This window comes from Chlamydotis macqueenii, chromosome 2 (assembly GCF_036417535.1).
Source record: "Chlamydotis macqueenii isolate bChlMac1 chromosome 2, bChlMac1.mat, whole genome shotgun sequence".
Lineage (NCBI taxonomy): Eukaryota > Metazoa > Chordata > Aves > Otidiformes > Otididae > Chlamydotis > Chlamydotis macqueenii.
The window spans coordinates 26,027,897-26,054,256 of NC_141557.1; the positions used below are offsets into that span (position 1 = coordinate 26,027,897).

Sequence of the window (26,360 nt, forward strand, 5' to 3'; positions counted from 1 at the left end):
TTTCCTATCTGAATTTTTTTGCTGGCGTTTCACTAACTCTAGGAGTTTTAGAAGAGAGCAAATGAACTTTTGACTAAGGCGTAGCAGTAAGAATTGGGAGGTCTTGTTCTGTGTAGACGTAGATGACTTCAGACAAATAGTTTAATCTTTCTTTGGCTCATTTGATCAATGAAATCAACATAGTCAAACTGTGGTTGCAATGAGATCTAGTTTTCTAGAAGTGGAAAGCATGAAAAGTAGTATAGAAGTAAAAAATATTATTACTTAAGCTTCACAAATGTATCTGAGCTTATCTCAGATTTGCTTACTTGTCATAGTCTTCTACTATGAGGAGTTAGAATTAGAATATGACAAAAATAGATAGATTGAAGTCTATGAAATTCTTTTTCTTTTTAAATTTTGTTTTCCCCACCTCAGGCTCTTGGTATGACATCTTCCCAGGACAGAGCAATCATTAAAAAAAAGCTGAAGGAAATGAAAGCATCTTTGGAGAAAGCTCGCAAAGCTCAAGAGAAAATGGAAAAGCAAAGGGAAAAGCTTCGGAAGAAGGAACAAGAGCAACTGCAGAGGAAATCAAAGAAAACAGACAAGTCTTCATCAGATGCAACAGAGGGCACTAATGAGCAGTGATAAGCAGAAGTGCTGCTGTTTTAGGAAAGTGGAGGCACTTCAAGGAAAGAGAAACTCATATCCACTCTGGTGCCCCTTCGGCTTTCTTGCATTCATTACACAAGAGTGTGTACAGAGAAGTGGGGCTATACATAGAATGACTAGGGAAATTTATATTGTGTAGTTCTATTTTCTCGCATATCCAGTTCACGCTCGTTGTTGCCATGTGAAACAACCCCAGCCCCTCAGTTTGTTTTGTTGTTGTTGACAGCTAACAGATTTCATATTTGTGTGGCGGTGTTTTCTTCAAACTGCTCTCCTCTATTGAGCTCTATGTGTTTGGTCAGTTCAGTAACCAGCATGATGCCAAGGAGCATGGTCCACTGCTTCACCTCTTCTGAACAGGATGGCCAGTCAAAACGATTGGTGGACATTTCTTCAGCTGGGTAAAAGGAGTTGTGCTCTGTCTGATAAGAGTTGACTTCACTTTCTGACTGGAAGTTCAGCTTCTTTACGGTGTTCGGATACTCACTTCCGTCTACTGGAGTAAGTTTCATCTTGCGTCAGTACCTTGAAGCGACACTGCTCTGGAAACACAGCTGTTCAGTGACTTCTTATACACTGGAGATAAAGACAGGAGAGTCGACATTCTCCCTGGGTAAAAGACAGGAGGTGAAACTCTTTCTGTTAACTGTACAATAGTTAATCCAGGAAGGAGGCAAAGCCTTAAATGATTATGTGGGTTTACACAGAAATCTGAGGATAACATTTATCCTTTAGATATCTGAGCAAGGATGAATTTCTAACTAGAGCACAGCGTATAGATCTGTATAAATTTCATTGTGCTCCCAGTGTGTAGGCAACTTTCTTATAGCACACACCGCTTTCTTTTTCATGTGTTTTGAATAGGAAACTGGGCTTATTTTGTTTCATTGTTTGTTTTTTTTTTTTTTCCCAAGAGAAACACCACATGTTCAGATTTGTTCCCCAGTAAGCATTGGGAGAATAAGCTTTGTGCTGTGCTGTTATGAAGCTGTTGTTGGAAACAATTATCAAACTTGAGTCTGCTGAAGATTTTCAGTTTTTACAGAAGTGCACTTTAAGAAGAGGAAGATGAGAGAGTCTTGTTAACATTAAATTCAGTACATTGCTGTTAAGATCAATGCTGCCATGGAGGTGACGGTTACTAAATCCAAAGCTGCCATATATTGACTGTTTTGATTGATGTGTTTAAAGAATATCCCCACCAAACCCTGAATTTTTGAACACAGGCTCTAGAGTGTTTTGATAGCTTAGCAGTGGTCGTATTACATCCTTCAGAGATTCCTGTTTTCCTGGTATGTGAGGCCATTGGCAAAGCCTGCTGCGTAGTTTTGACTATGACAGAGGCAGTGTATAGCTCGCACGGCATGGTGTTACTGCCTCTAGAGAGTGGTGTTAAAATATTCAGTATTTCTTGAAAAGAATGGACAGACAACAGGCACGTATCCACAGTGAGGAGCCAGAGGTGTTAGCTTATTGCTTTATGGTCAAAGCGAACTACGTAGCAGCACTGAGCGTTGGGAAACCTCACTTCTGTTTCACGCACCCTGGAAGCTGCAGTTTGCATCTAGTCATGCCAACCCATAAGTTGTTTAAGATGTTGATGCAAAGTTAGAATCCTGAACTTAAGAATTTGCCAGCCTAAAAAGTGCAAATAGTGAATTCTTTTGAAGAAAATGTTTGTTTTAGTTTTCTTTGGCTTCTCTTCTGCTCTGTACTTTATGGCATTCAGATTTGTGTCTGTAAAGTTCTCTGAAGCTCAGATTTGAAACAGTTGGGGTGCAATGTATATAGTTAAATTTCTTTTGATCCTAATAATTTCTTTGACATGCAAAATGATCTGTAAACTGAGAGAGCCTAGTTCATTCAAAATTAATACACAGCGGATCTACTTAGCATTAGCTTTAGTTTTCCTTCCAGATCCAATTTCTACAAGTTTCTGATGTATATTTTATTCAGATCTAAAAAGAAATTGCCGTAAAAGATACTTACTGATATTTCTAAAGGCTTTTGATATTTTTCTTGAGATAGACCACCGGCAAAAAAAAAATACACCTGCTAACAAGAATTCCACATTGCAGTGAATCTTTCTGTGGTCTTAGTAGGAGAAAAATTATACAAATGCTTAACAGCCTCATAAAACCAGCATACTGTTATTTTAGGAGGTTATCAATTTATATTTGAGTAAGAGAAATTATCTGGAAGAAACTGGAAATTTAATATTTTCAATACAATGTTGATAAATGCATTCAATTGTGATTTTCTTTTTAAGTTATGTTTACATTGTAGCAATGTTTAAGTGACTGTATATAGTAATCTGAGGTGGTGTCCCTGGTTTATGTTCTTTGTTTTCTTAAAAACCTGAGCAGACTGCTTGGCATTATACATTGAGTTTTCATTCTTGCTGCTTAGAACAGTGCCTAGTTAATTCTTTGTAAATCAGATTCTTATTCTGCGGAATAACTAATTCGACTTAAGTCCTTTAATTATTCAGGGGGGTTCTATTGATTTGTGATAATGTTATTTTGTTATTCTCAGGCTAAAAAAAAAAGAAACAAAAACCTAACTTAAAAAAACCTAGTAGCTTAAATTTAGAGTAAAACCATAAAATACATTTTGATCAACACATGAAAACTAAGCAAACTGAGCAATGTCAAGGGTTTTCCTCCTGTTTCTGTGATAAAAGAGATTTCTGTAGTTCTGTTTGTTAAGTATGATAACTCATTGCTGGGACGTACACAAATGTCACTGGATAACAGATGTAAAGCACAATTTGAAACTTTTGTTACTGTCCTATAAGACCTTTAAAGTTGTGTTGCATTTTTTCCCCTTGTATGAGGTAATGACGTATAAGAAACAAAAGATATGGATGTCCCATTGTTCTTAACTTAAACTTCCTGTAAACCAATGCTAAGTCAGACTCGTGGGGTTTTGATGTCTTAAGAAGGAACAAATATTCCATGCTAAATGACTGGAAAGACTTTCTCTTTTGGCTCACCTGCAAATGTAACTGTCGCCTATTTTTGCATATTTATTTATGGAGCTAAAGTAATTTTGAGTATGCTGACTTGCCTGGCCACCTTTAAACTGCTGTGCAGGCAGCGTGATGTTTCCACGTCTCTCGCTGTGCGTCTGTGTCATCTTTACACCTAGGTGACCACAGCAAGCTGGTGAAGTTGGCTTCTTCATGGTTAGGATGGTAGGCCAGTTCTGTAAACTCTAGTTCTGCTCACTGGTGCGCTGTTGCCAGGCTGGGACTGTAGCGAGCCTCTGCAAGGGTGAAGAGTTAGCGAAAAATGGAACTCTGAAAAATAGAAAATAAAAGATACAACACTGCAGGTTACTTTGGTCCTAAAAACCCTGGTGTTCATACTGAGATTGTGGAGAGAGCCAAATCAACCAAATATACTGACATTACTCACTTCCAGCTCACGTTTTCCCGTGGGATGGAGTCCTGCACCCATGCAACTTGCATGTTAAAACTCCCAATTCAGTTTCCATCTGCCCAGTCAGATCAGGGCCAGGATCATGAGGAAGGAGCTGAACCTGTTGACTGCGATGCACAGAGTATTGCCCACCGCTGTTTGCATTTCACTCGCCGCTCCGAGGAGGTCTGGTGGGCTCGCTGTAAGTGGAGCCTGTTCTAGATCATAGGTTAGAGTTGCACAGTGGAACAGAAGCCAGTAATAACAAGCTGAACAGAGTTAGCTGATGTTTCTATTTCGGTGTATACAAATGCTTTTGCATTTTTTTAACTTTTTAATTTTTTTTGCAAGGGCATCTATTGTGCCATGACTGCTGCAGGGATACCACAAGAATCGAGCTTTTACTAGAATTACTGAGCAGATTGCTGAGCAGCTTTCCTCTGAACCTTGCCAGTCTTCAACTCTCAATGACATTCAGAGGTGCTTGACGCAGCATCGTGGCTCCTCATACTTCATTGCTTCCATCAAAGCCTCCCGTCCTCCTGAGCTGCTTCACCTTCACCTCCTGGCTCACGTGCTGGCGAGTAAGAGGTGGGCAGCGTTGTGTGATTTTTGAGAATAAATTGTGTTCCACTTTTAGGTCAGATAAAGAAATGCCATTCCTGTTAACAGTGCGGGATCCAGTTCTACAGTAGGAAGGGAGAGGATCATCATTCAGGTGTGTCTGACCAAGAAGTACCATTTCAGGTACCATCACAACACTGGAAATCAAAAGGAAAGGTTTGCACAAATTCCGCTGTAGTTCTTCACAGAATCTGCACTGCAGTCTGTGCTGTTTCTCGGTGCTGAAATTCAGGGAAGTTGGCAAGAATTAAGTCCTGTATTGTTTTTTTAGCCGAGTATTTACAGAGAGAAAATACTGTCAAGGCGAAAAGAAAACCTGACCTTACTCTTTTTAGGTGGCCTCGTCCCCTGCGCTATCATCAAACTAAGTGATGGAGGGTCTGGAGGCTTTTAGTAACAAGCCCCTCATTCCGTGCTCTTGCTCTCTTGGAGACCTCAGGAAACCTATGTTGTGGTCCAAAACACTGAAAAAACAGACATTTGGAAATAGTAGCACATGGTTAAGTTGTAAATCTGTAACAGTCAAAATGGGCAGAGCGCACAGAGCAGTTAGATGGTGGAGTTTAGTTTTGTTAAATTAGTGATTGAAAATAATGCAATCAGTCTGCCTAGAAATGTTCGAGTGATTTGTGGCTCAATTCCTCTTTAAATAAATGTGCATGGGGCTGTGTGTGTACATACATGTGCACATACGTGGGTATCTGTGCAGATTTACACGGCACTAGGGAGCACACGGGTAGCTGTGCGTTACAGGGCTGTAGGCACACAGCCTGCCTGGTGGGCAGAGGGCCCCGGGAAGATTTCAAAGATAGAAGATTTTAAAGTTTTGTTAAAACCACGTACAGAATGATCTTCTGCGGGTCCTTGTGCACATTGCTCTCGGTTTGGTTTTTTTTGGGGTAGGAGGTTGGCAGGATTGATACATTGGAGTGTCAGGATTCTGGGAAGGAAGCCCTTTTTGTGTTTTGTAACCCTAACTTTGATTTCTGTTGGGGCGCTTTCAGCAGCTCGTTTCTGAGCAGGATTGTGAATGACATCTGAGGTGGCTTACCCATCACCACAGCGGAGCGTGGGTCATCTGCAGATTGCCGATCCCTTTTGTTAACCTCTCCTATGGCTCTGACTGTACTTTTCCCACCTGTAGAACTGGCTTTTCAAAGCTGTGACACCTTAGTCATGACATTGAGGCCTGCAGTCCCTCATTATAAAGTGAGCTTCTGTCACTGCCTGGCAGTACTGACTGTGGTACTTTCGCTGTTGGCATTAATGATTTCAAAGGTGTGTGAACAGGAAGAACTGGAAGGTTTGGTCGTGGTGCCTTGAGCTGCCTGTTTCTTTGGGAAGCTGGAACTGTGTTAAGAATGAGCCGCAGGATTTGTGAAACCTGGTCTGTTGAGTTGGGCAGGTTTCATCTTCCAGAGCAAGGAGAGGTGAGGAGGGCTCGCAGCTCATGAGGTCAGGTCCAACCCACGTAATGTGGCAGCCTCCTGAGCCTCCTGCCAGGTTTTCAGTGGAGCTTTGTCACCGACACCAGTGGAAGCAGGTTCAACCCTGGTGCAGAAGCATCTGAGGGAAAGGGGGTTCCCAGGGCACCAGGCATAAGGAGTAATCACCCCATTTGGAAGTGGGGAGTGCAGTGAACCTCTTCTGACTCTATACTTTCCCATGCACATTTACTGTCTGAACAATTGCTTTCGTATTTTCCAGTCACATTGCAACGGCAACTCACTGGTCACTGACAAGTGTTAGACATATTGCTAGAAGACCAGGCAGCTAAATGACTAAAATGCACTGTGCTCACTGTAAAAATTGGCTTCTTACATTGTTTCTTTTTATATGGTTGAAGAGGTGGTTGCGCTTCAGATTTTTTCCTTTTTCTTTTCTTTTTTTTTTAAAAAGATCAAATGTATATGAAGTGCATGTTATCCTGAACTTTTTGTTTGTACATCTTGGTGTCTGATCATCTGCATGAAAGACACAGTAGTGCCATGTCTGAGCTTGTTCTCTTGTGCTTGGTTGATATAAACTTCTCTAGATTGTCGAGTTTTCCCCAAAATAACTTTGGTTAATATTTAGTTATTGGGAGACATCAGAACAAAACATCATGGTGGCCCTTTGTTTTCTTACAGTTTAAATACAAACAACAAAGCCTTGTGGTTTAAAGTTAATTTGTTAGTGTAAATAAATTTCTTGCCAATGAGTATTATTGTTGTTAGACAACGAATGCAATAAAATGAGAAATCCTGAATCTTTATTAGAATTTGTATCAAGTCCTCACTTTCCTGCCTCTCTTGGTCATTCCGGAAGAAATAATAAAAGGTGAGCACAACTGGGCAGCTGTTGTTGCATGGGTCAGACTGGGGCTGGGGGGAGGTGGACACGGACCTTGCCCTACTTGTTCTTCCCTTCCTTCCACTCAGTGCCGAAGATTATTTTAATCCCAGCTCTTGGCCAAATTGGCATGATTCATAGGCCTCCGAACGGATCTTGTTTACCATCTGTATTTATGTAAAAAGTAAAAAAAAATAGAGTAAGGAAAGAGAATGGCCTGTTTTTTTCATATGCAGATGAAATGTAGCGTGCAGTCTTTTGCTGCAGGTTGATGCAAGAATGGGCTGCCCTCACGCTGGTCAGTGTTTGCCTGTTTAAAAGACCTGGATTAGTTTTGGTGTGTAAAAACATTTTACCATGTTACACTCAAGTGTAGTTAGTTATAATGGGCATTTTATACATTCAAAGTACAGCAGTTCTTCTGCTGAACATGTTTATAACTTTATTTGATTTTAGTAAAGCATTAAACTAGGGGAAGGCGGAGGGCACAGACTGTCCCTTTTGTGTAGTCATTTCGGCGGACTGACATCTGGCAGAATCTAGGCCAAATACTCTGCACTTAATCTGTCCAACCCAGTCTGTGTTTCCCAGCAACTGAATCATAAATCTTACTTTCCGCTAATATGGCCACCACCTGCAAGAAAATAAAAGAATCCTCAGTCCATAAAATTATTCTCTTAATTAAAATAGATCTATTACGGGGCTGTAAGCCCACGACTGACATGTAAACTGTGTCTGCTCAGCAGCGTCCTGAGCCCGGAGCCATTTAGACGAATTGCCTCGGTGCTCGCGCAAGTTGTCTCAGATACCTGCAGTTTGTCTTCCGAAATGCCCAGAACCGCCCCAGACTCTACAGCTTGTGAAAGATGATGGGTTGTGCCCCCCTCTGGGTGGCAAGCCCGGATTTTCCCTGTGCAGGTTACCTTGGAATCGGGAGGCCAGGCTTGAGGTGCATCTTCCTCCACTGCTCTTTCTGCAGGGAGGCTGCCAGCGTGTTTTACCAAGTGGCGGTTTGATGCTGAGGGGTGGAGGCTGTACCCCAGCATTGCTTTTGCTGCAAAACGCGTGCTTGCCATCTGTCCTGCCCAGCACCACTTTAGTGCATGGTGGCCCAGCGTCAATTCCCACCTCCACTCTGCGAGGCCGGGACACCCTTAGGAGAGGTTGGCAACGGGCTTCCAACTCTCCTTGCCTCAGGTTAAAATTCAAAATTTTACTATTAGTAATAGCAGGTACTAAGTCCTATCTTCGATCTCTCTCCTCTCAAATGCTTTAGGAAAAAATAAGGCACATCGCTTGCACGTGCTTCTGTCTGGGGGCAGACCTCTGGGAAAACCTTCAGTACAGGAACGATTTAAAAGAGAAAAAAAAAAAAAGACAGTGACGAGTTAACACATTCTTTATTTCATGAAAGGCCAAAACGAACAAAAAAAGTAGAAGCTTGACAAGATCCAACAACAAGTAGATTTGCTCATTTGAAGATGCTGTAAGCTACTGGAGAATGTGAAATGAATGTTTGGATGGGATGTTTCCTACCACTGCTGAGGGAAATGCTGGCTGTTGCATTTCTACAACCGCAGAGTAAACCCAGGAGCAGCAGAGTGACTGGTCGCTATTTTGGCTGTGCTACTGCCTCTGCTGCAAAACGCTAGCTCTTTAGAAGATGGCACTTCATTTAGTTGAAAATAGGTAGTAGCACAAGCCTGAAATAATTATTTTTAAATGCTAGTGCAGGACGTTGATGGCTAATCACGACCAAGTTAATAGCCCAACCTCTCCTTATTGTGAGAACTTCCTTCAGAGCAGTTTTTTCTGGTTGGGCTCTGGGAACAACCTCTGTTCCTCGAGGGTGAAAACAGATTTTGAGTTCCTCTAGGAAAGCATGTCGCTTCTCAGGGAAGCTGAAAATGTCCTGCAGGGAGAGAAGTTGCTAAGGAAGGGGGAGCAAAGCCAGAGTTACAGTAAATTACGTTCTCAAGGGCTTGGTGCAGTCGGCTGATGCCAAAGGCAAGTCCAGCAAAGAGATGAGATGAAAGCTGCTCTCGTTCAGGACCAGCTCTGCTCTGTGGAGACTCGAAACCGTGATCTGAACAGATGAATCCCTGTCACCAAAGCCTTCACAGGCAGATGGTAAACCCTGGGCAGTGCTCAAGTCCCCAGATCAACTGTGGGCATTTTGGAGAGGAGCTATGAACACAGTTTGGGTCCAGGCCTGCTCATGGAAGGCCGTGCCCAAGAGACAAGGTCAATTAGCCACGTGGTTAAAGCCTAAAGCTCAAGTCGCCCCCTCTAGCCATCGCTAGACCCCTGCAGCACATGCTATTCTTATACAAAACATCACAAATACCAGCAACCACTAATGCTACACAGGGGTGAGCGAGTTGTCTGGCATGGCAGCAGTGGGAAGCTGCCGCCATCAGGAAGGACACAGCCATGGAGCCAATGTGCCACTGTCTCAGTTCTTGAACCTCACACAACTTCTTGCGCCCAGGGACGTGCTTTACGCCACAGTGTCTGTGCCAGTGAGCCGGGGGGCTCGGGATGGAGCAGACGCTCCCCCAGGATGGGAGGTGATGTGACAAGACCCATAGCCCACTGCAGCTGTGCAGAAGAAGGGGGCTGGTACCGTCCCTCCCACACAGCAATGCAGCCCCAGCCAGGAGCCCTGGCACCAACTCCTTGCTCTGGTTAGAGCTGTCCCTTTCCCTCGCAGGAGCAGTAACTCCTTTATACCAGTGGGTGAAAGCCATCAGGCTTGTTTGCGTTAGGAAGGAAAGGCGTGGGAGCCAAGAGGTGTCAGCACACACATCGCTGTTCAGGGCCGCTTTTCACGCAAACCTCAGCCCCCAGTAATGCCTCCTCTCAGAACGGCAAAACCCAAAGATCGATGAGGGTTTGCACGTCCTGTGGCTCCTGTCTCAGTGTTCAGGCCGCTACAGAGTGCGCAATTTGCTCCGTCTTATAGGCAGAACTGTTCCTGTTTTCAAAGTATGGGACTTTCCATGTGCTCTCCAGATTAGAGGGGACCGTGGCTGGTGGTGAGCAGATTGCAGGAGGGAATAGCAAAGCCAGAACAGCAATTAACCCCCCAGGGATGGGCTCTTTCTCCTCCTGAGCTCATGTTTCGGAAGCAGCCTGCCTTCTTTCTCCACACAGTGGCTGAAGATCAGCAGCGAGGAAACGCTGTCACACCAGCTGAAGGATACAGAAGGGACGGTGGCCCTCGGGCAGGTCTGTCTGGTGACACCATTCCAAAAACACCAGCTGATGGAAAGTGGGCATTACCAGTAACTGCCGCTGGACAAAGGTGCACACGAGCACAGCGGGAATCGGCACGGTACAGACTGGAAGATGCCTGGCACGGAACGTGCGTGCCCAGCACTCAGGCGTAGTCACTGTGGCAAAGCGCCCAGAAATGCTCCCCCTGCTGCGGCAGACAACCAACAGTAACTGCTAACGCACTTTTCACTGAAGGCACTCAGCAGTCATTTCTCACTCTTTAAGAAAAAAAGGCTTTTTTAAACTCCCTTTGGAAGACTCAGTATGAAACCACCCTGAAGTGATGCCCTCCTCTTTTCTCAGTAGGATTAAGACACATATATGAAACTGAAGTAATGTTAGGAAATGGCTTAAAGGGAAGGGGGAAGAAATGTGACTGAAATAACATTTATTCTCCTTCCAGTGATTTTGGAAGCTTTAGGGAAAGCCAACAGGAAGGTTCAGAAGAAGCACCCTTAGCACAGTCCCTAGGAAAGCCCCGGAGTCGGTGACAAGAAAACACACCACACTGGTAGTTAGCAATTTTCATTTACAAAATCAGTTTTCTCTGGGGAAAAAAAAAAACCAAAACAACAAAACAACAGAAATCCAGTCACAACAGGTAATTCAACGTCTGACAGTTTAGGCATTTGTAACCTGAATTTGAACTTCAAGGTTACCATTTGTTACTGACATGGGGTCCTCCTCATTGCACAAATAAACTAACTGCTCACCTTCAATTCCATTTCCTTTACTATTGCATCAAACTCTCATTTTGGAGAGGACTCTAGTTAAACTTTATTGCAACAGCTTTATTGTTAGCAAACGTAGCAGAAACTAAGTGAGTTCGCAAGGAATTAAATCCTTCCCACTGCAGCACACCTTACCCGTGACCAGCTAGAGCTCGCAGTAGAGCGCTCTGTGGAAGATGGTGCCAATGAGCAGTTTGCCCTCGTAGACAGACGCCACTGAGCTCCCCTGCAGCACAGAGCCATCGTCAGCGTAGACGCGCGTCACCACAGGCTCCTCTGAGTGGATGTTCTGGATGCGCAGGACCTGCCAGAGGAGGGGGATACATCTGCTGAAACAGCCGTGCGGGGGAAAATCCCCCGTGGATGGAAGGAACATCGGTATGTTAGCTTAAATGAATCAGTTAGGTAGATCAGCTGCTGATAACTGCAACCCAGTAATTCCTGTGACAGGGCCACAAATTCTGCTTCAGTGAAGCGTGGTCCATGAAGACTGTTGTTTTGTTTTTTTTTTAAGGAGGTTGTGTAACAGATACTCCACCTCGGTAAGTAAGGAAAGCAGTCATCCCCAGCACTAGGAATGTGCAGGTTTTTTTTCCAGCCTGAGAGTTACTTAATATCTTCTTATTTTCATGCTTTCTCCAGACAGAGTAAACAACTGCCTAGTATCATAATTTACTGCTACTGAACATGGTAATTTTGAAAAGTGTCTCACGGAGAGCTTCAGACACAGCTGAAATTAAACGGACACCAACCAGCTCCCTGCACTCACGGCCGCTGGCGCACTGATGCCAGTACCTCATCGATTTCAGAAGGAAAGAGGAATTACAGTGTCACCTACTGCTGAACCGCACTTGCACAGACAAATCATTCCAGTGCCAACGTTTCTGGTCATGCTTTGCACTCAGTCAATTATTTTTTTGTTTGGCAAAGAGGTGCTGGCTTGGTAATTAACGCGGTTCATCAAAATCTGATTGTGCAGCCACAGCTGCACAGAAAGCAGCCTGAGGAGCCCAGAATGACTGAGCTACTGGGTGGAAAATATTCAGCTGTCTCCCAAGGATCTGAATAGGTGTTTGTTAGTGAGTATACGCTGTTCTGGCTTTCCACATGAGAGCAGAAGCTGTAAGCTGGAAGCCAGCTCGGTCCTTGTTTTCACAAAGGCTGCCCAGGCACTTCTCTGCGTACCGCAGAGTTAAGTTATAGTGGGGTGATTTGAACAGAGCAACTCTCTGGCACAGACATAGCCGAGAGACAAGTGACGTCTCCTAAAAGGCACCTCAGAGCCAGGCAGATTTTCAGGATCATTGTACAACAGCTTCATCCCATTGGGATGACATCCAGTCCAGATGTCTCCAGTGTGAGGGTCAATAGATAAGTTATCGACCAGAGTGTCCAGCTGCAGCGTCTGTCCAACATGGAGGAAAAACAAGAAAAAGAGAGAAGTTAAAACTGTCGGAAATCCTGGAAGTAAACAATAACATAACCCATAGACTTGTCCCAGACTCTCACCTGACATAACTTAGACTGTTTTTTTAAGAAATACTTTCCCTTCCCAGTGCTGTTTTCTTTTTCCTCCAGTATGCTCCATCCCCTCCTCTGTGCTGTGAGAAACCTGCTGCTCCCAGCTCCCCCCATCAGCTCATTCACACCTACGCTTGTGTCGATTACTTCAGCGCTTTGTGTCTGACCCACGCTGACTGAGGCACACTGCCTCTGCGGCTCTACAGCACGCCCGAGGGTCCCTCTCTGGCTGCTGGTGTGAGGGTGGAAGACCTGAAGCTCCATAACGGGGCGCACAGCACCTCTGCAAACCCACAGCAGGAGCCATCCAGACCAGAACTTCACACATGATCAGCCTGAAATCTCAAGCGTTCCCAGGGACTAATCTTTCCAAAATTCACATATGCCTCTTTTTTACGGAACAGCAGCACCTTACCTTCACGTGGGTTAAATTCCAATTAGCATGTTTTTCCATAACATGGACATTATGAGCAAATATATCTGCAACATAGATGTACCTTCAAAAGAAAGCACCTCTTAGCAACGTGTATGAATAAGTAGACACCAAAAACAGTCAGTTCCTCCTGTGCAAGCCCAGCTCTTCCTGTGAGGAATGCCAGCTCACAGTTCCCACACAGCAACAGACCGTGCAAGCAGGCCACGGGGCACCGAATTGAAGCCAGCCTGCTGAGACGCTAATGCAGCTTCACACTGTGCCAGTTCTTCCATTAGGACACTGAAGCAGGCCTCTGATCCTGAGATCCACAAGTGTGATTTTTCTACATTTAAGATCACCTGTCTACACCACAGGACTGGTTAATTCAGTCATACAGAATTTAAGGCTGTAGAGCCTTCCCCACTTGCAGAAATCCTGCCCTGTTAATCCTTGCAAGCAATATACACAAGCTTCTGTATGGGCTGGTTAAAACGCAGCAATCTTTGATCTTATTGCATATAAACTACCACACAAAGCAGCAAACATTGCCTGTAGTTAAAGACCGAGACACACAACTTCAGTTCTGCAAACTCTCCGTGTCACTTACATGCTACAGGCAACAGCTTGCCTTGCAAGAGCCAGTTTAGACACTTGACCACAGAGGTACCACAGCTACAAATTAGGATTTTGGGATTCTTCTGTGTGATCAAACAAAATCTAAGGCAAGGAGAAACTTACTTTCTGTCAGGTGAAATGTTAATTCCATTGGCGGAATAAAACCCAGCGGCTACTTCTTTAACTTCGTTTGGACTGTAGTAAACAACATTTGACCAAGTTAAACCCAGGAACATCTCCAAGAACATCAAGATGAAGTCGAAGAAGTAATGGTCATTGGTAGCATAGAAGCTGTCTGGTCCCATAGCTACTACATCATTCACACTAAAAAAAATTAAAAGAGAGGAAGAAAAATTAATAAAAGAATGAAATGAGAGGTACGAAGGAGCATTGTAGGACTGCCCAGAATCCAGACAGGACATGGTCATCCCGTAGACATAAAGAGGCTGCAATTACAGATAATGATAGATAGATAGATATTGTGTTATTTAGATCCTTTTTACTTCTATTTTCTTTCATGTAAGCCAGGACTGTGCTATGCTGAGACCTGAACAGGACCACACAGCATCACCTAGAGATGTGGCTGCCCGTCCATAAATCCATGGGATTTTTTCTCTCATTAGATTACATTCAACTGGAAACCAGAGAACACGGAGGAGTTGCGACAACTTTATCTACCAGGCTCTGTTTATCTTACAATCTTTTTACAGTAGGACAGACCAAGAAAATTTTGTATGAAAAAAAAAAGAAAAAAAAGCTAAAAGTATGTCTATTTTAACAGTGTAGCAAATTCAGAATAATAGAATATCTGAAGATTCACATCTGCAATGACCTGAGAGTGGGTTATATGAGAGAAGGAGAGACGGATGCCAAGCTAATTCACTGGCATCAATCACAGTGGTGCTTAAGACTGATCTAGTGATACAACTACTAAAAATCTAATTTACAGAAGAGATTGGAGAAAGACAGTTTTTGATCAGACATATAAGAAGTAATTAATAAGAGAAACGGGAAAGCTGGTTAAAGAGGAAATACCTCATATTAACAATACCCTAAAATCAAAATCATCATTTGGATTTTAGCAAAGCAACCTGTTCTTCCGGGGGAAGACAGTATTTGGCTCCAATACCTTGTCAGAAGGTCGTGTCGAATGGTTTTCAGGTGTACAAGAGAACTGTCATCTTCTACAAATTTAAACAATTCTACTGTGCTCTTCTGATGGGGATGGTTCACAACAAAGAGGTACACGGTGTCATCTTAAAAAAAGAAACACAAACAGCTCAATTCTCTGCAACAGTCTGCATGGCAGAGCACCCAAGCTCTGAAGCAGGCTCTGGTACAGAGTCGGGTTTGGTGCATTCGTCTCACAGCTCCTCGGAGGCAGAAGGACAAGGACCAAAGTAATGCAGGATGCTACTGCAACTGGGTCCAGATCTCCAGCTACTCTTCTCCCGGGCTCACTCTACAGGGAACTGCTGTGTAAACTACAATTTTGCTATTTCTGCCAAGGAAGAAAGAAATCATGGCTTCACCATAGTGCCCAAGCCACTGGGTTTTGCAATCTGACGCACCATAGTGACTGGTTGCGTGACACAGCCACAGTCACCTGGGAAGGAGGGCTCGTAGCTCAGCTACTTTGGGCTCTTTGGTTTTATTTACCTCATCCCCTGAGAAAGCTGAAGGAGCATCCTTCTCCTCTACTCTGTGTAAGGCTGCAGTCCTCCTGCTGAGACCTTAAATTAACCACCATCAATTCCTCCAACACCTTCCCTTGAAGGGTGACTATATACGGGGACACAGGTCAAGTTGCAGCAGTGGTTCTCCTTCTCTTAGTATTTGCAAAATTCTAATTGCCCTGCTAAAATCCTCCGTTCCAGTCACTACTAGTCGGTGAAGCATGTGTCTCCTCAAAACCCTTAACCCCAGGGTGAGAAAGATGTAAACTGGTAAAATAAACTTTGTGTGGTTTCCAACTCCTCAAATTTTTCCCATGTTTTCTTTCCTTTCAATATATAGAACGTCTTTCTGTTTCAGATAGCACGAGATTATGTGCAAAGGTGTTTGCTTTAGCAACTGACATTTAGAAAAGAGCCCAACAAAGATAAAAAGCCCCAAAACCTTTTTCTCTCCCAGCAGGTGCGGGCTATCGGGGGTGCAACGCAAGGCTGCAAAGGGATTTCTGTTTGTGCTCTTTAGGCTGAGATTTGACACCACCTCCAGTTAAAGATCTTTTTACCTCTGTCTATATAAGTGCTGATTCCATGAGGGTTAAACGATGCCAGATCAAACCCTCGGCTGATTCTCAGTTCCACTGCTCTGGGATTGTCTTCATTCAAATCCATCAAAAATATTTCACCTGGCTTGTCTGGTCTAGGGCTCTTTACTCCTGGATATTTCAAGCCCTGTCAAATCAAAACATAAGAAAGTCATTCCTGGATAAAAGGTAAAGGGAAATATCACAGGGCTGAAAACGCTGGAGCCTTGTTTGGGCGTGCAAGCACACATTGGGAAGCCCCTCTACTTCAGCCCATAGTGCCACGATGGAGGTAGAGGGACCGGCTCTGTTCTCCCTGGTGAGCCCTCATCACAGCGCAGAGGGACCAAGGTGCATGGAGGGCATGAGGAGCCGTGCCTAAGGCACGACCCACTGCAGCCACCACCCGGCTGGGTGCTCTGCGTACGTCAAACCACTCTGCGAACTGACACACTGGAGGTACAAACTGGAAGTACGGCACCGCCCAATGCATCCAACGGGGTAAAGCCACAGGGAACAGCAGCAGTGTGACAGCTCACAATTTCTGGCATGAATTTTGCAACGTTATCATTTGCTGCAGCATGCAGATTAAAACATCGACTTTTGTTTTAGAAAATAATCACTAGTCATCTTGACTGCAAAGAAAAGCTTCAGAACCTATGCCCTAAAGGCTAAAAAAAAATCAGGAAAAATAAGATCAACACACACAATGTTTTTTTTATCACAGGTAGGGAATTAATGCACCTTCTTAACAGGGGAGAGGTTTGACATTTCAACATTTCAAGGAAGCAGCATGAAAGAAAGCCAAGGTTACGTGGGCAGATAAGCCAGTGCAATAGGAGACGTGTGTCAGAGCCACCACCACTTCAGTGTTAAGAAGTGCGCTTGCTCAAGCAGAAGGAAACGCTGGCTAAGCCAATACAAGTCTGGGCCGTTCCTACAAACCCAGCCCGCCTTGTAGAATAAAAGAGTCCATCCTGCAATTTTCACCTATGGCTCCCGTAGATAAGGAAGCAGGAAAGCCCCTGCACGGGGTGGGGGTGTGGGCACTTACGGAGCTGATGAAAGCCAATCCATTGGGAAGTATGTCAATGTCTTCTGAGCCAGTTTCTGCAAGACAGAGATAAACAGGGTTTTACAGATGACACTAAATATTTCCCATAAAAAAACCCTCCTTCTTAGTACAATTCCAGCCCTCATGAATGTCCCTTTCTGATATGACTGCACAAGCGATGAAGTTCAGCGGAAAAGGTTGCATCGCGTTTAAAGTGGTAGCAGAAGGCAGCAGCGCGCCAGGTTAGGAAACAGTACTGGGGTTCACCTCTTTCTGGGGGTTTAGGGGTGGCCCCACAGCGGCCAGGCAGCATCCCACCCAGCTCTGTGTGCCCCAGGATGAATCACCTGCTTTTGACAATAGTGTTCTGCAGCAAGCAATCAGCGCAGGCAAGGAGATTTTCAGGACAGGACCGTACCCATCACTCAGCCCACACGCTTGCATAAGGCAGCTGTGGGAATTGCGCTCACTAATTCTCCAGATTGAGCTGGGACACTTCACTAAGATGAATTGCCAAATATTTAGTTAAAGCTCTCAAGTGACGGAGAACCTACTATATCTTTAACAGCTAAGGGCTTTAATAGTCAGACCACACTTTTAACTGAGGGTAATTATTTCCAATATTGCCAGTTCCTCTAGTTCCTGTAATATTTTTCCCTGCTAGAAAAATAAAATAAAATAAAAAAAAATAAAATAAAATAAAAGCCCTTTAGTAAGAACACTAGAGCAATTTTAGGCTTTGATCAAGCACTCTCCATAGAGCTTTCAGTACCACACTGAAGCACGTTTGCCATCCCACACTTTCACCGCTCCCCTGAGAAGCCTCCCCCCTCTTCCCCGGATCACCAGCACAAGCAGCATTCCCCACAAGCCACTTTCCAGATGACGGCTGGATTAAACCCATCCGGGAGCTTTTGCTTAAAGGAGGAAACTGTTCTGCAGATCGTGTTTAACAGGGCCACCAACACAAAGGTTTTCCACCCAGTTTTCCCTGTCTCTCTACACCCACTCCTGCTTGGCCACAGACCACTGGTGTGAGCCCATGTGAGTCACGCCATCCCTGGTACCTCAGCACCTCCTCCCAGGGGTAAGAACCTGCAAATTCAAGCTGGGTTTGTTGTTTGCTTTTATGCAACTCCTATTTATTGTGGCGCTAATCCTGCTGGGCTGTAATTTATCCCGGGGGCCACCAAACACCTCAAACTCACTCGTCCAGGTGAGCTCCCCCCCCAGCTCAGCCCTGGGGAATTGTGGTGGTAGGACTTCACTCAGAGGGACAGGGGACTGGGACAGGGCCAGCTCCTCCTCAGCCTCAGCAAGCCCCTGCTCCACCCCATTACACTACTGAGCAGACCATCCCCACCTTCTGAAAAGCAAAAGGTCTGAAGATGCATTTTGGGAGGAGGCAGCCCCTTATCCCACCTCCTGGGTTTCCGTACTGAATTTTGATGGGGCTCAGGCAGGAGGCAGACATCAGCACTGATGTGCCCAGAGACATATAGAACCTGCATTTTCCAACTAATTTTTTTTTTTTTTTTCCAATTTGGCTCATGCCCTGGTTTAAAGAACAAGCTCCTTTTCCTCGCCCCAGCTCTGTCTCTCCAAGTCTGGGTTCATTTATAAGATGGAGTTAGCGGCGATTCCCCACTTCCCAGGATTGCTGCAAAGACAGCAACACAAATAAATGCGGAGAGGCTCAATTACCATGGTGACGTGAGCTGGACAGACAGCTTTTGCTGGCGGAGCACACTGGTGAGTGAGTAAACAGAGATATAATCATTTATCGCTACGGACTCAGCAAGGCTGCCAAGCAGAAAGATGAGCTGGCTAATTGGGAGCGGATAATTAAAAAGTACAAGTTTCTGGTGGAAGGAGCACTGCACCCAACTATTTTGAAATAAACTGCCCAGCAAAGCACATTTTGGCCGCTTCTCAGCCAAGTCCTGGTATGTGTGGAAGAGAGCGAGCGCCATCGGAAGAGCAGCGAAGTGCTGATTCAGCACGATCCCGCTGAGCTGGCACCGCCAAGGAGGGGGATGGAGACATAATGCCGGCCGCAGGGAAGCTCCCGCGCTCTCCTGTGGGACCTCGCTTTGGGAGGGCTCTGGGCTGTTGTCACAGGCACTGCCTAGGACAGGAGAGTTAGGAACTGATTTATTAGGTATCAGTCACCTCCACTGTATTGCTTAATTGTGTCACCGAGCCCAGCTGGTCCATGGGGTTATCTGAATAGGCAGTGTTTAAAAAAAAATCAAAGATACCAAGAAAAATTACTGCCTACCCTAGAAATGTTACTTTTTCCGTTCTTTATTGTATCTTGGTATGATGTATTCTGCAGGTGTGTCTAACAAAAAAAAACACTTGGATTTTACGTCCAAAAGCAAGTGACTATTTCACCTATATCCCATGAATTGTTCCAAGATGCAATTATTTCTAGAAATTTCTATAGCAGCTTCTTGAACTTCAGGAATTAGTTCAGGACATATGGCTAGTTTATTATAAACCAGTAACATGAGTAGACACTCATATAATTCAGAAAATACTATTTATTCTACGACTATAGCCTTTCCTACACATCTGTGAATTAAGTTTAGCACAAGCTGCAGTTTTTTGTTGGTTTGTTCGGTGTTTGCATCTGTGCTCAGATTGCACAATATTTGAAAACCAGAATAGATCAAGGTCTTAAAAAAAAGAGAGAGACAAAAAGGATGAAATTGTGCAGAAAAAAAAAAAGGGTCCACTAGAGAATTTTTCCATTTACTCTAGGTTTGCTTCCTTTACTACGGATGCATCGCTTTTAACATAATTACAACAGACTGTACCAGATGCCTGTTCTTCCATGGATGGAAGAGTGGATAGCTTAAGATTATTTTTTTCTGAGCTGATCCAGCTCATTACCTATGTCCCACTTAAGAGGCCAGAAAGACTATTTTAAACATTAAAATAAAGACAGGCTGTTTATTCAGCTTTGTCACAGCATTTTGAAGGAAGAAGGCCCAGGAGGACCAAGATGTCCATGTAGAAAGACATCCTTACATGAAGGCACCCTTACAGCTCTAAGTACAGCAAAAGCCCTGGTTTGAACAGCGCTACCTAGGCAGCACCTAGACACTAGGGCTCCTTGGTCTCCATGAGAAATATAACCCCTCCAGTCACATTAAATGAATTTTGGAAGATGTTCGCGGGAACATGCCAACTTTTAAATTCGCACCAATCCTTTGTTACTTCTATTCCTGCCACGGCGGACCTGCTAAGATAGGTTTTGGCATTTCAATTTTTCTGAAGAGCAGCAAACGGCAGAACGAAGGCAAGGCGAGGTGCAGAGCTCCATGTGAAGGGACAGTGCGACACAAGCACAGCGAGATGCAGAAACGAAGCTCTGAAAATTGATCTGCTGCCGCCGCCTCCAAGCAGAGCTGGGTTCTCAGAACTCACCTCATCTCCATGTAAATGTCAGGCACCAAAAATGAGATATTGTTTGGAAATGAAACACAACCATATTTGCGATTTCCAGCTTTCCTTCTTTCCTCAACAGAGCAATCATGTTGCAAAAAAGTCTCATAAAGATTGTAATAGTGACATGCTTAAAAGAATTACTCAGAAATGATTTTTATATGAATCATCACTAAATAAGCATTATTCAGAGTAAATTACAGCTCAGTCTAGAAGACCTGGAAAGTTTTTTCAAATGCAATTTCTTCTGCACATAACCTCAGGCAAAGGAACTCTGCACACGCTCATTCATGGCAGTAATTTGACTTTACAAAGATGTTTGATTCCTGACACAAGGAAGAAGCAAGATTTATGAAACCAACAGAGTGACTCAGCAAGCTCAAAGGCAAGGCTCTTAAAGCTCATCCAATGACTTTTTACACACGCAAAACCAGGCAAATTTCAACAGTAATTCTGCAAATACTAAGGAGGAGAAAACCCCCAGCCATTAAGCCTGTATTGTTTTAAAATCATAATCTGGGGGAAAGGGAGATACAAAACAGCAATCAGTCTTAAAGCTATCCATTTTATACTCTGGTTATGCTAAAGGGAGAGAAAAAAACAAGACAGAAACATTGCTGTGTGCAAAACACATGACCCAAAGTACAAAGTCAACATTTCAGTCACTCTGTTAAACCTCTTCGCAAACCAGACTAAGATGACAAATATGACCCCTTGCTCTTTGAAACCACACAGTTGAATTGTGCAACCGCACCGCGCTCCTGCCCGCTGTTTGCATGGCGCGGTACCAGCCTGCTCCTAAATCTTCGCAAAATGAGGCACTAAGGCGCTGCTTCACCACATGCCTGTGGACTTCTCCCAAAACTTACACCCTTGCAACACATCCTGTCTTCAAGCTGTCACCAGCTGACAGCCACCGCCTGAAGAGCCAGCACACCCTCATGTAAAGCCAAATCATTTCCCAAGTGGCTGAGCAAAGAAGAAGTATTTGCAAGGTACTCATTTTCAGGAAAAGGAATAGAAACATTAAATACCAAAAGCAAAAAGTGTTATACCAAGCTAGCTAGCTTTTCAGCATCATTTTCTTCCTGCGGCTTCTCCCTACCTCAGAGTCCAAGCAACAAATGGAAGTCAAATCAGAAATTTGTTTTCAGGATCAGGCTTGGAAGCTGGCTCCAAGAAGCAGTTTCAAAATAAGGCTGGACAAAAGCAATGAACTCAGTAATTTTGAGCACGTACCGATCCCTTTAATGAGCCGGCAGTTTGGGAGGGATACTGGGGCTATTTCCCGTGAAGCATTGAATCGGTTCCTGCAAGAGGGAAGACGAGGGTTAATAGCAGAAAGTTTTAAAACAGGTAACATTCCTAGCGTAGCTTTATCTTAGTTTTATTGTCTGCAATATCACAGCAACAAATCAGCCATAAAATTCTGAATAAGCAAAACCCAGAACTGACAACAGCAACTACCCCAAATCACTGCCATGGTTACACACATCCAGGGATTAAGTGATTCTCCTACACTGAATATCTTCAGGAACCTGACTTTGTTCATGAGCTTCAGGAACAAGCTTTCATGACCCACCACAGCTCAAACAATAAAATAACATAGCCACACTTTCTTCAGGTTTTAGCCACCTAAATATAGTAGCACCCCGCAGTTAGGACCGGCATTTCAGATGAGGAAAGGGCAACCTTCCACCCCAACCCACTGGCTATTTTTGGTGACCAGGCCACCAGCAGTTGCACTTTCTTCATTTCTTAGTCTATGTCCAAAAGTAGCGGTAGCATTGTTGCACGGCAGGACTACCCATTTCCTAACAACTGGTAGGACATGGTAGTACAATTTCCAGCAATTACCCTGTCCCTTCCTCTTCTCCCCTGGTACCCACCCAGAGCATTATCCTTCAGCAGTGCTTACTTCATTCCTGAATGCCCACAAAATTCAATCTCTGGCTCATGCTTTACTGGACAAGCAGATACAGACAGGTACCTACACATTAGTTCCCATCTCTTCATCTCCTCCATCCCAAGTTGTCTACAAAACTGTATGAAATGCACCTCATTACCAGGACTCCTGTGTTTGACCATGCTGGTCCACAAGCATAACAAATATGACGTGTTTCTATGTAAAAATGTCGAGTTAGTGTACTAGAATCTTTCTTTCTTTTTCTTTTTTTTTTTCCCCCAAAAGAAAGCTTTTGAAGTAACGTAGTTAATCCTTTGCATTCCTACCACACACATACGTCAAGGCTGTACTTGCTCCAGCCACAGGAAATTCTGAATGCAAAGATCCCATAGCAAAACCTAGCCATGTTTATGTTATAGTTTTAGCCATAAACTACAGAACATTATCAGTCTGTGGTATGAAAAATATGCAATACAGTTGAGCACTGTATGGTATGTCAGTCCTGCATTCTCTTTAATCACTTAATTATGAATTCTAAATTGCTTCAGTGCTGTATCATTGGCACAGGTTGTTAACAGAAGGCCACGAAAAAAAAAAAGAAGAAAAAGGGCAAAAAGGGCAGAGGATAGCAAGGGAAAGGAGCCAAGTTAAACTCTCCCAAGCCCTCTCCCCCGTTTATGGGTCCTGACGGCGAATTACAGTGGCTCCCAGCCCACAAGCAGCACAGGAGCGATATCAGCTCCCCCCCTCGCCCCCCAGCATCCCGGCACAGCTGAACCCGGCCCCCGTGGCTGGCTTGGGGTGATCGTGCCCAAAGTTTGCGCTGCTGCCTGCTTAGGGCTTTTCCCCTTCCTATTCGCACCAGCTTTTCCTGGGCAGACCGCAAGCCACTCAGCGCCCAACGCACAGCAGGAACTCAGCCAGCAGCCAAGGAGGGATGATGATATCCCGACAGCATTCCCAGGGAAACATTTCATGGGCCGGAATGAGAGTAATTCAAAAGGACACTGGTCACAAGCCTGCAGCATATACAGAGGCTTTTCTAAAATGTGTCAGTTTATCTAGCTCAGACAGCCCTAGCTACTAAGCCAGATGGCCTGGATAACTAACTGGCCTTACTAAAAACACAGAGAACCTGCAAACAGTGGGGGATGCAACTTCAAAAAAAAAGCAGGAATTTTGCCACTTGGCACAACCTCGGTGCACAGCTCGGTTTCCCACTCGGTTCCTCTTTCCAGTTTCAGTCCTCCAGCCCCTGTCCCACAGACCACAGGCATTCCCTCTCCTTCAGCAGCAACCTGTTGCATATTCAAAGACCTCTCTTTCAGCTTTCCTCTTCTCTAGACTAACGAGTCCCAGATCTTTGGTTTGTTTTTTTTTCCTGAAAATCTCTTATTTTTGTTTTTGCTCCCAATTCTTTTCAAACTGTCAGCATCTTTCTGGAAGCATGCTGCTGTTTTGAACATAGTATGCAAGCTGAGAACCATATCAATACAGAGTGTTATGAAATTATAACACTGTGTGTGTGTGTATATAAACATATATATGAACAGTAATATCATATGTATATTGTTCTGAGGAAAACAGTAACACGGTATAATTCACATTCAATTTTTACAAATTAGCTCAGACCTTTGTTCAGAGAAGAACTAGCAATTTAAAATGTCGATAGGGGAATTGGTGTAATTTCAGTAGGTAACACACAAGGACTTCATCTGTTTTCTGCTGCACAAGCCCTGCCCAAATCCATTTGGTAGCTATCAGCAGTATAATAGATGCATAAACAAACCTGATTTAAGAAGAATTAAGTTTGTAAGAGACTTGCAATAATTCTTCAATTCTTATCTTCTAAGCATTCTTGTATCATACTACTGAGACACACAATACCAAACTCAGAAGGAAGAACAAAAAGTCTTTGCTGGATTCCTGCCTTTTGAGTGGGGGATGGATAACAGCGAGGCCTGGCAAGAGTTAACACTATCCACAGTTTCTCCTCTCAGGCTGTGTTAAATGATTTTAGAGTACTTTGTTATCTGAAGTTGTGTGTTTCCAAACTCTGCAACCGTCTCAAGACCGCTGCTACGCTGCAGCTTGCTGAAAACACAGCACGCAGGAAAAAACAACAGAAAGCTACAGAGATTCGGAAGATCCTGCTTCTATCAGGAGATTCTGCTTTACTGGATTCTGAACACTGCATTTGTTAATTTGATCTGGGGGGCGCGGGGTCTTCTCAGTGCTTTGAAATGGCTCACCCCACTGAAGCCCAAGAGCATTTTCCAGCTCCACCATCCTAGCTTGTGCAATTCCAGAGCAGAATGGTCCCGTTACCACTGTGGTTATCACCAATGCTTGTGCTGGATTTAGTAGAAGATGCAAACGGATCTATGTGAGGGACCTAGGTCCAGGGAGCACAGCTATCCTTCTGTGATTATCTACAATTACTGTCTACTCAAAGATCAACTAGCTGGATGTCGTTGCTTTGAAGTCAGGCACTTGGAGTCTTGTGGACATGAGCAAAATTATAATGACACAGCTGCCTTGCAACACAGTAGTTAACCATCACTTTTCTGGCCTGACACAGCCAGTACGTGTTACTTTCAGGACAGAAGCTGCTGTAACACCAGTGTTCACGTTCACACCTCACAGCCCATCAGCTCAGAGCCAGTGAGGTCCCAAGTTACAATCACAGAAGTCCGTGTCCCTTCAGAGGAAACCTTGTCTACATAGGGGCTATCGTTATCCAGAGGTCAGCTTCGGTCGAAAATCATGCAAGAGTTTCTGGCAACCCGATTTCCACTTACTCTTTGACCAGTTGGCAGGAGATGAGGTAAATTCGCATCTACCGCTTCTGGCATCCCCCTGTTCACTGCAGCCTCCGCAAAACCAGAGGCACTAGCCCCCTGCCCCAGGGCACCCTCTCCCTTTGGCCCCCCTGACCGGCATCTTGCCTGGGGAGGGGGGGGCTAGATTTTGCCTCCCCTTACCGCCAAGGGCCTTTCTGCTGGGCAAACGCTCCTGAAGTTAGTTTATCCCCGACGGAGAGTGAGACGGGCACCACTGAGCAAGGCAGCGCCCAGTTTTTCTCTGGGAAAACCGGTTCCCTTGATAATAACGATGATAGCCATGATGATGATGATGATGATGAACCCTTCCCCCCTGTCCGCAACCACGCTTGTGCAAAGGCAGCTTTTGGCTGAAGTTTCGCCCCAGACAAGGAGCTGAGGGGCCTCGGAGCGGACAAGGGGCCGGGGGAGGCGGGGGGCGAGTTTGGACCCCTCTCCCCTCTGCCCGACTCCGGTCGCCCCTCTCCAACCTGCGGGGCCGGCTCAGCTCCATCCCGCGCCGCCCAACTCGCAGCCCGTCCCACCCGAGCTCCTCGGTACCCTCCGACTGCCCGCACCCCCCTTCCCCCGGACGGCGGCCCCGCGCCCGGTACCCCCGGGAGCTGCCCCGCGCCCGCCGCCCGGTGAGCGGCGCCTGCCCGCGCCGTCCGACGGCCCCGCACGGCCCGCCGTCGCAGGGCGGCTCACCTAAAGGCCAGCAGCCGCTCCCCCAGCAAGGCTGCCGCTATGCCGACGACAGCCACCGCCAGCAGCTTCCCCATGGCCGCTCTCCCCTCGCCCCGCTCCCGCCTCTGCCCCGCCCCGAGCAGACGGGCCCGGCCCGCCCGAACTGGTGGCGGGAAAGGCGGAGAACCCTCCCCGCGGGCACGGCGCGGCCCAGCCGCTCCCCCCCAGGAGCCGGAGGCTGAGTCAGGGCCGCTCGGTGGGCTCCCTGCTGCAGCAGCCGTGTGAAAGGCCGGTGGGCCAAGTTCCAGCTTCTGCTGTAAAATAAATGTAGAATCACAGAATCATAGAGTAGTGTGGGTTGGAAGGGACCTTTAAAGGCCATCTAGTCCAACCCCCCTGCAAGGAGCAGGGACATCTCCAACCAGATCAGGTTGCTCAGAGCCTCATCCAGCCTGGCCTTGAACGTTTCCAGAGATGGGGCATCCACCCCATCTGGGCACCCCTCTGGGCAACCTGTTCCCGTATTCCACCACCTTTATTGTAAAACATTTTTTCCTGATGTCCAGTCTGAATCTACCTCCCTCTATTTTAA

At 45.2% G+C, this 26,360-nt stretch overlaps 2 protein-coding genes across 5 annotated transcripts in view; one reads left to right on the plus strand and one right to left on the minus strand.

The window, feature by feature from the left end:
- Positions 1-6,954, plus strand: part of PPP1R9A (protein phosphatase 1 regulatory subunit 9A) — a 144,185-nt gene extending 137,231 nt beyond the window's left edge. For all 4 annotated transcript variants that reach the window (XM_086742349.1, XM_086742350.1, XM_086742351.1 and 1 more), the window contains one exon: positions 418-6,954. In XM_086742349.1, coding sequence (XP_086598475.1) covers positions 418-630 — 213 coding nt within the window. In that variant the 3' untranslated portion in view covers positions 631-6,954. The remainder of the gene's footprint in view (positions 1-417) is intronic.
- Positions 6,955-10,819: 3,865 nt separating this feature from the next.
- LOC104475754 (serum paraoxonase/arylesterase 2) lies at positions 10,820-25,940 on the minus strand. The gene is made up of 9 exons (XM_086742353.1): positions 25,790-25,940; positions 21,593-21,663; positions 16,901-16,956; positions 15,829-15,994; positions 14,722-14,848; positions 13,716-13,916; positions 12,978-13,059; positions 12,318-12,446; positions 10,820-11,345 (listed from the first exon to the last, which is right to left on the minus strand). Exons 1-9 carry the CDS (start codon positions 25,861-25,863, stop codon positions 11,187-11,189), a joined length of 1,065 nt encoding a protein of 354 aa, XP_086598479.1. The 5' UTR covers positions 25,864-25,940; the 3' UTR covers positions 10,820-11,186.
- Positions 25,941-26,360: the final 420 nt, after the last annotated feature.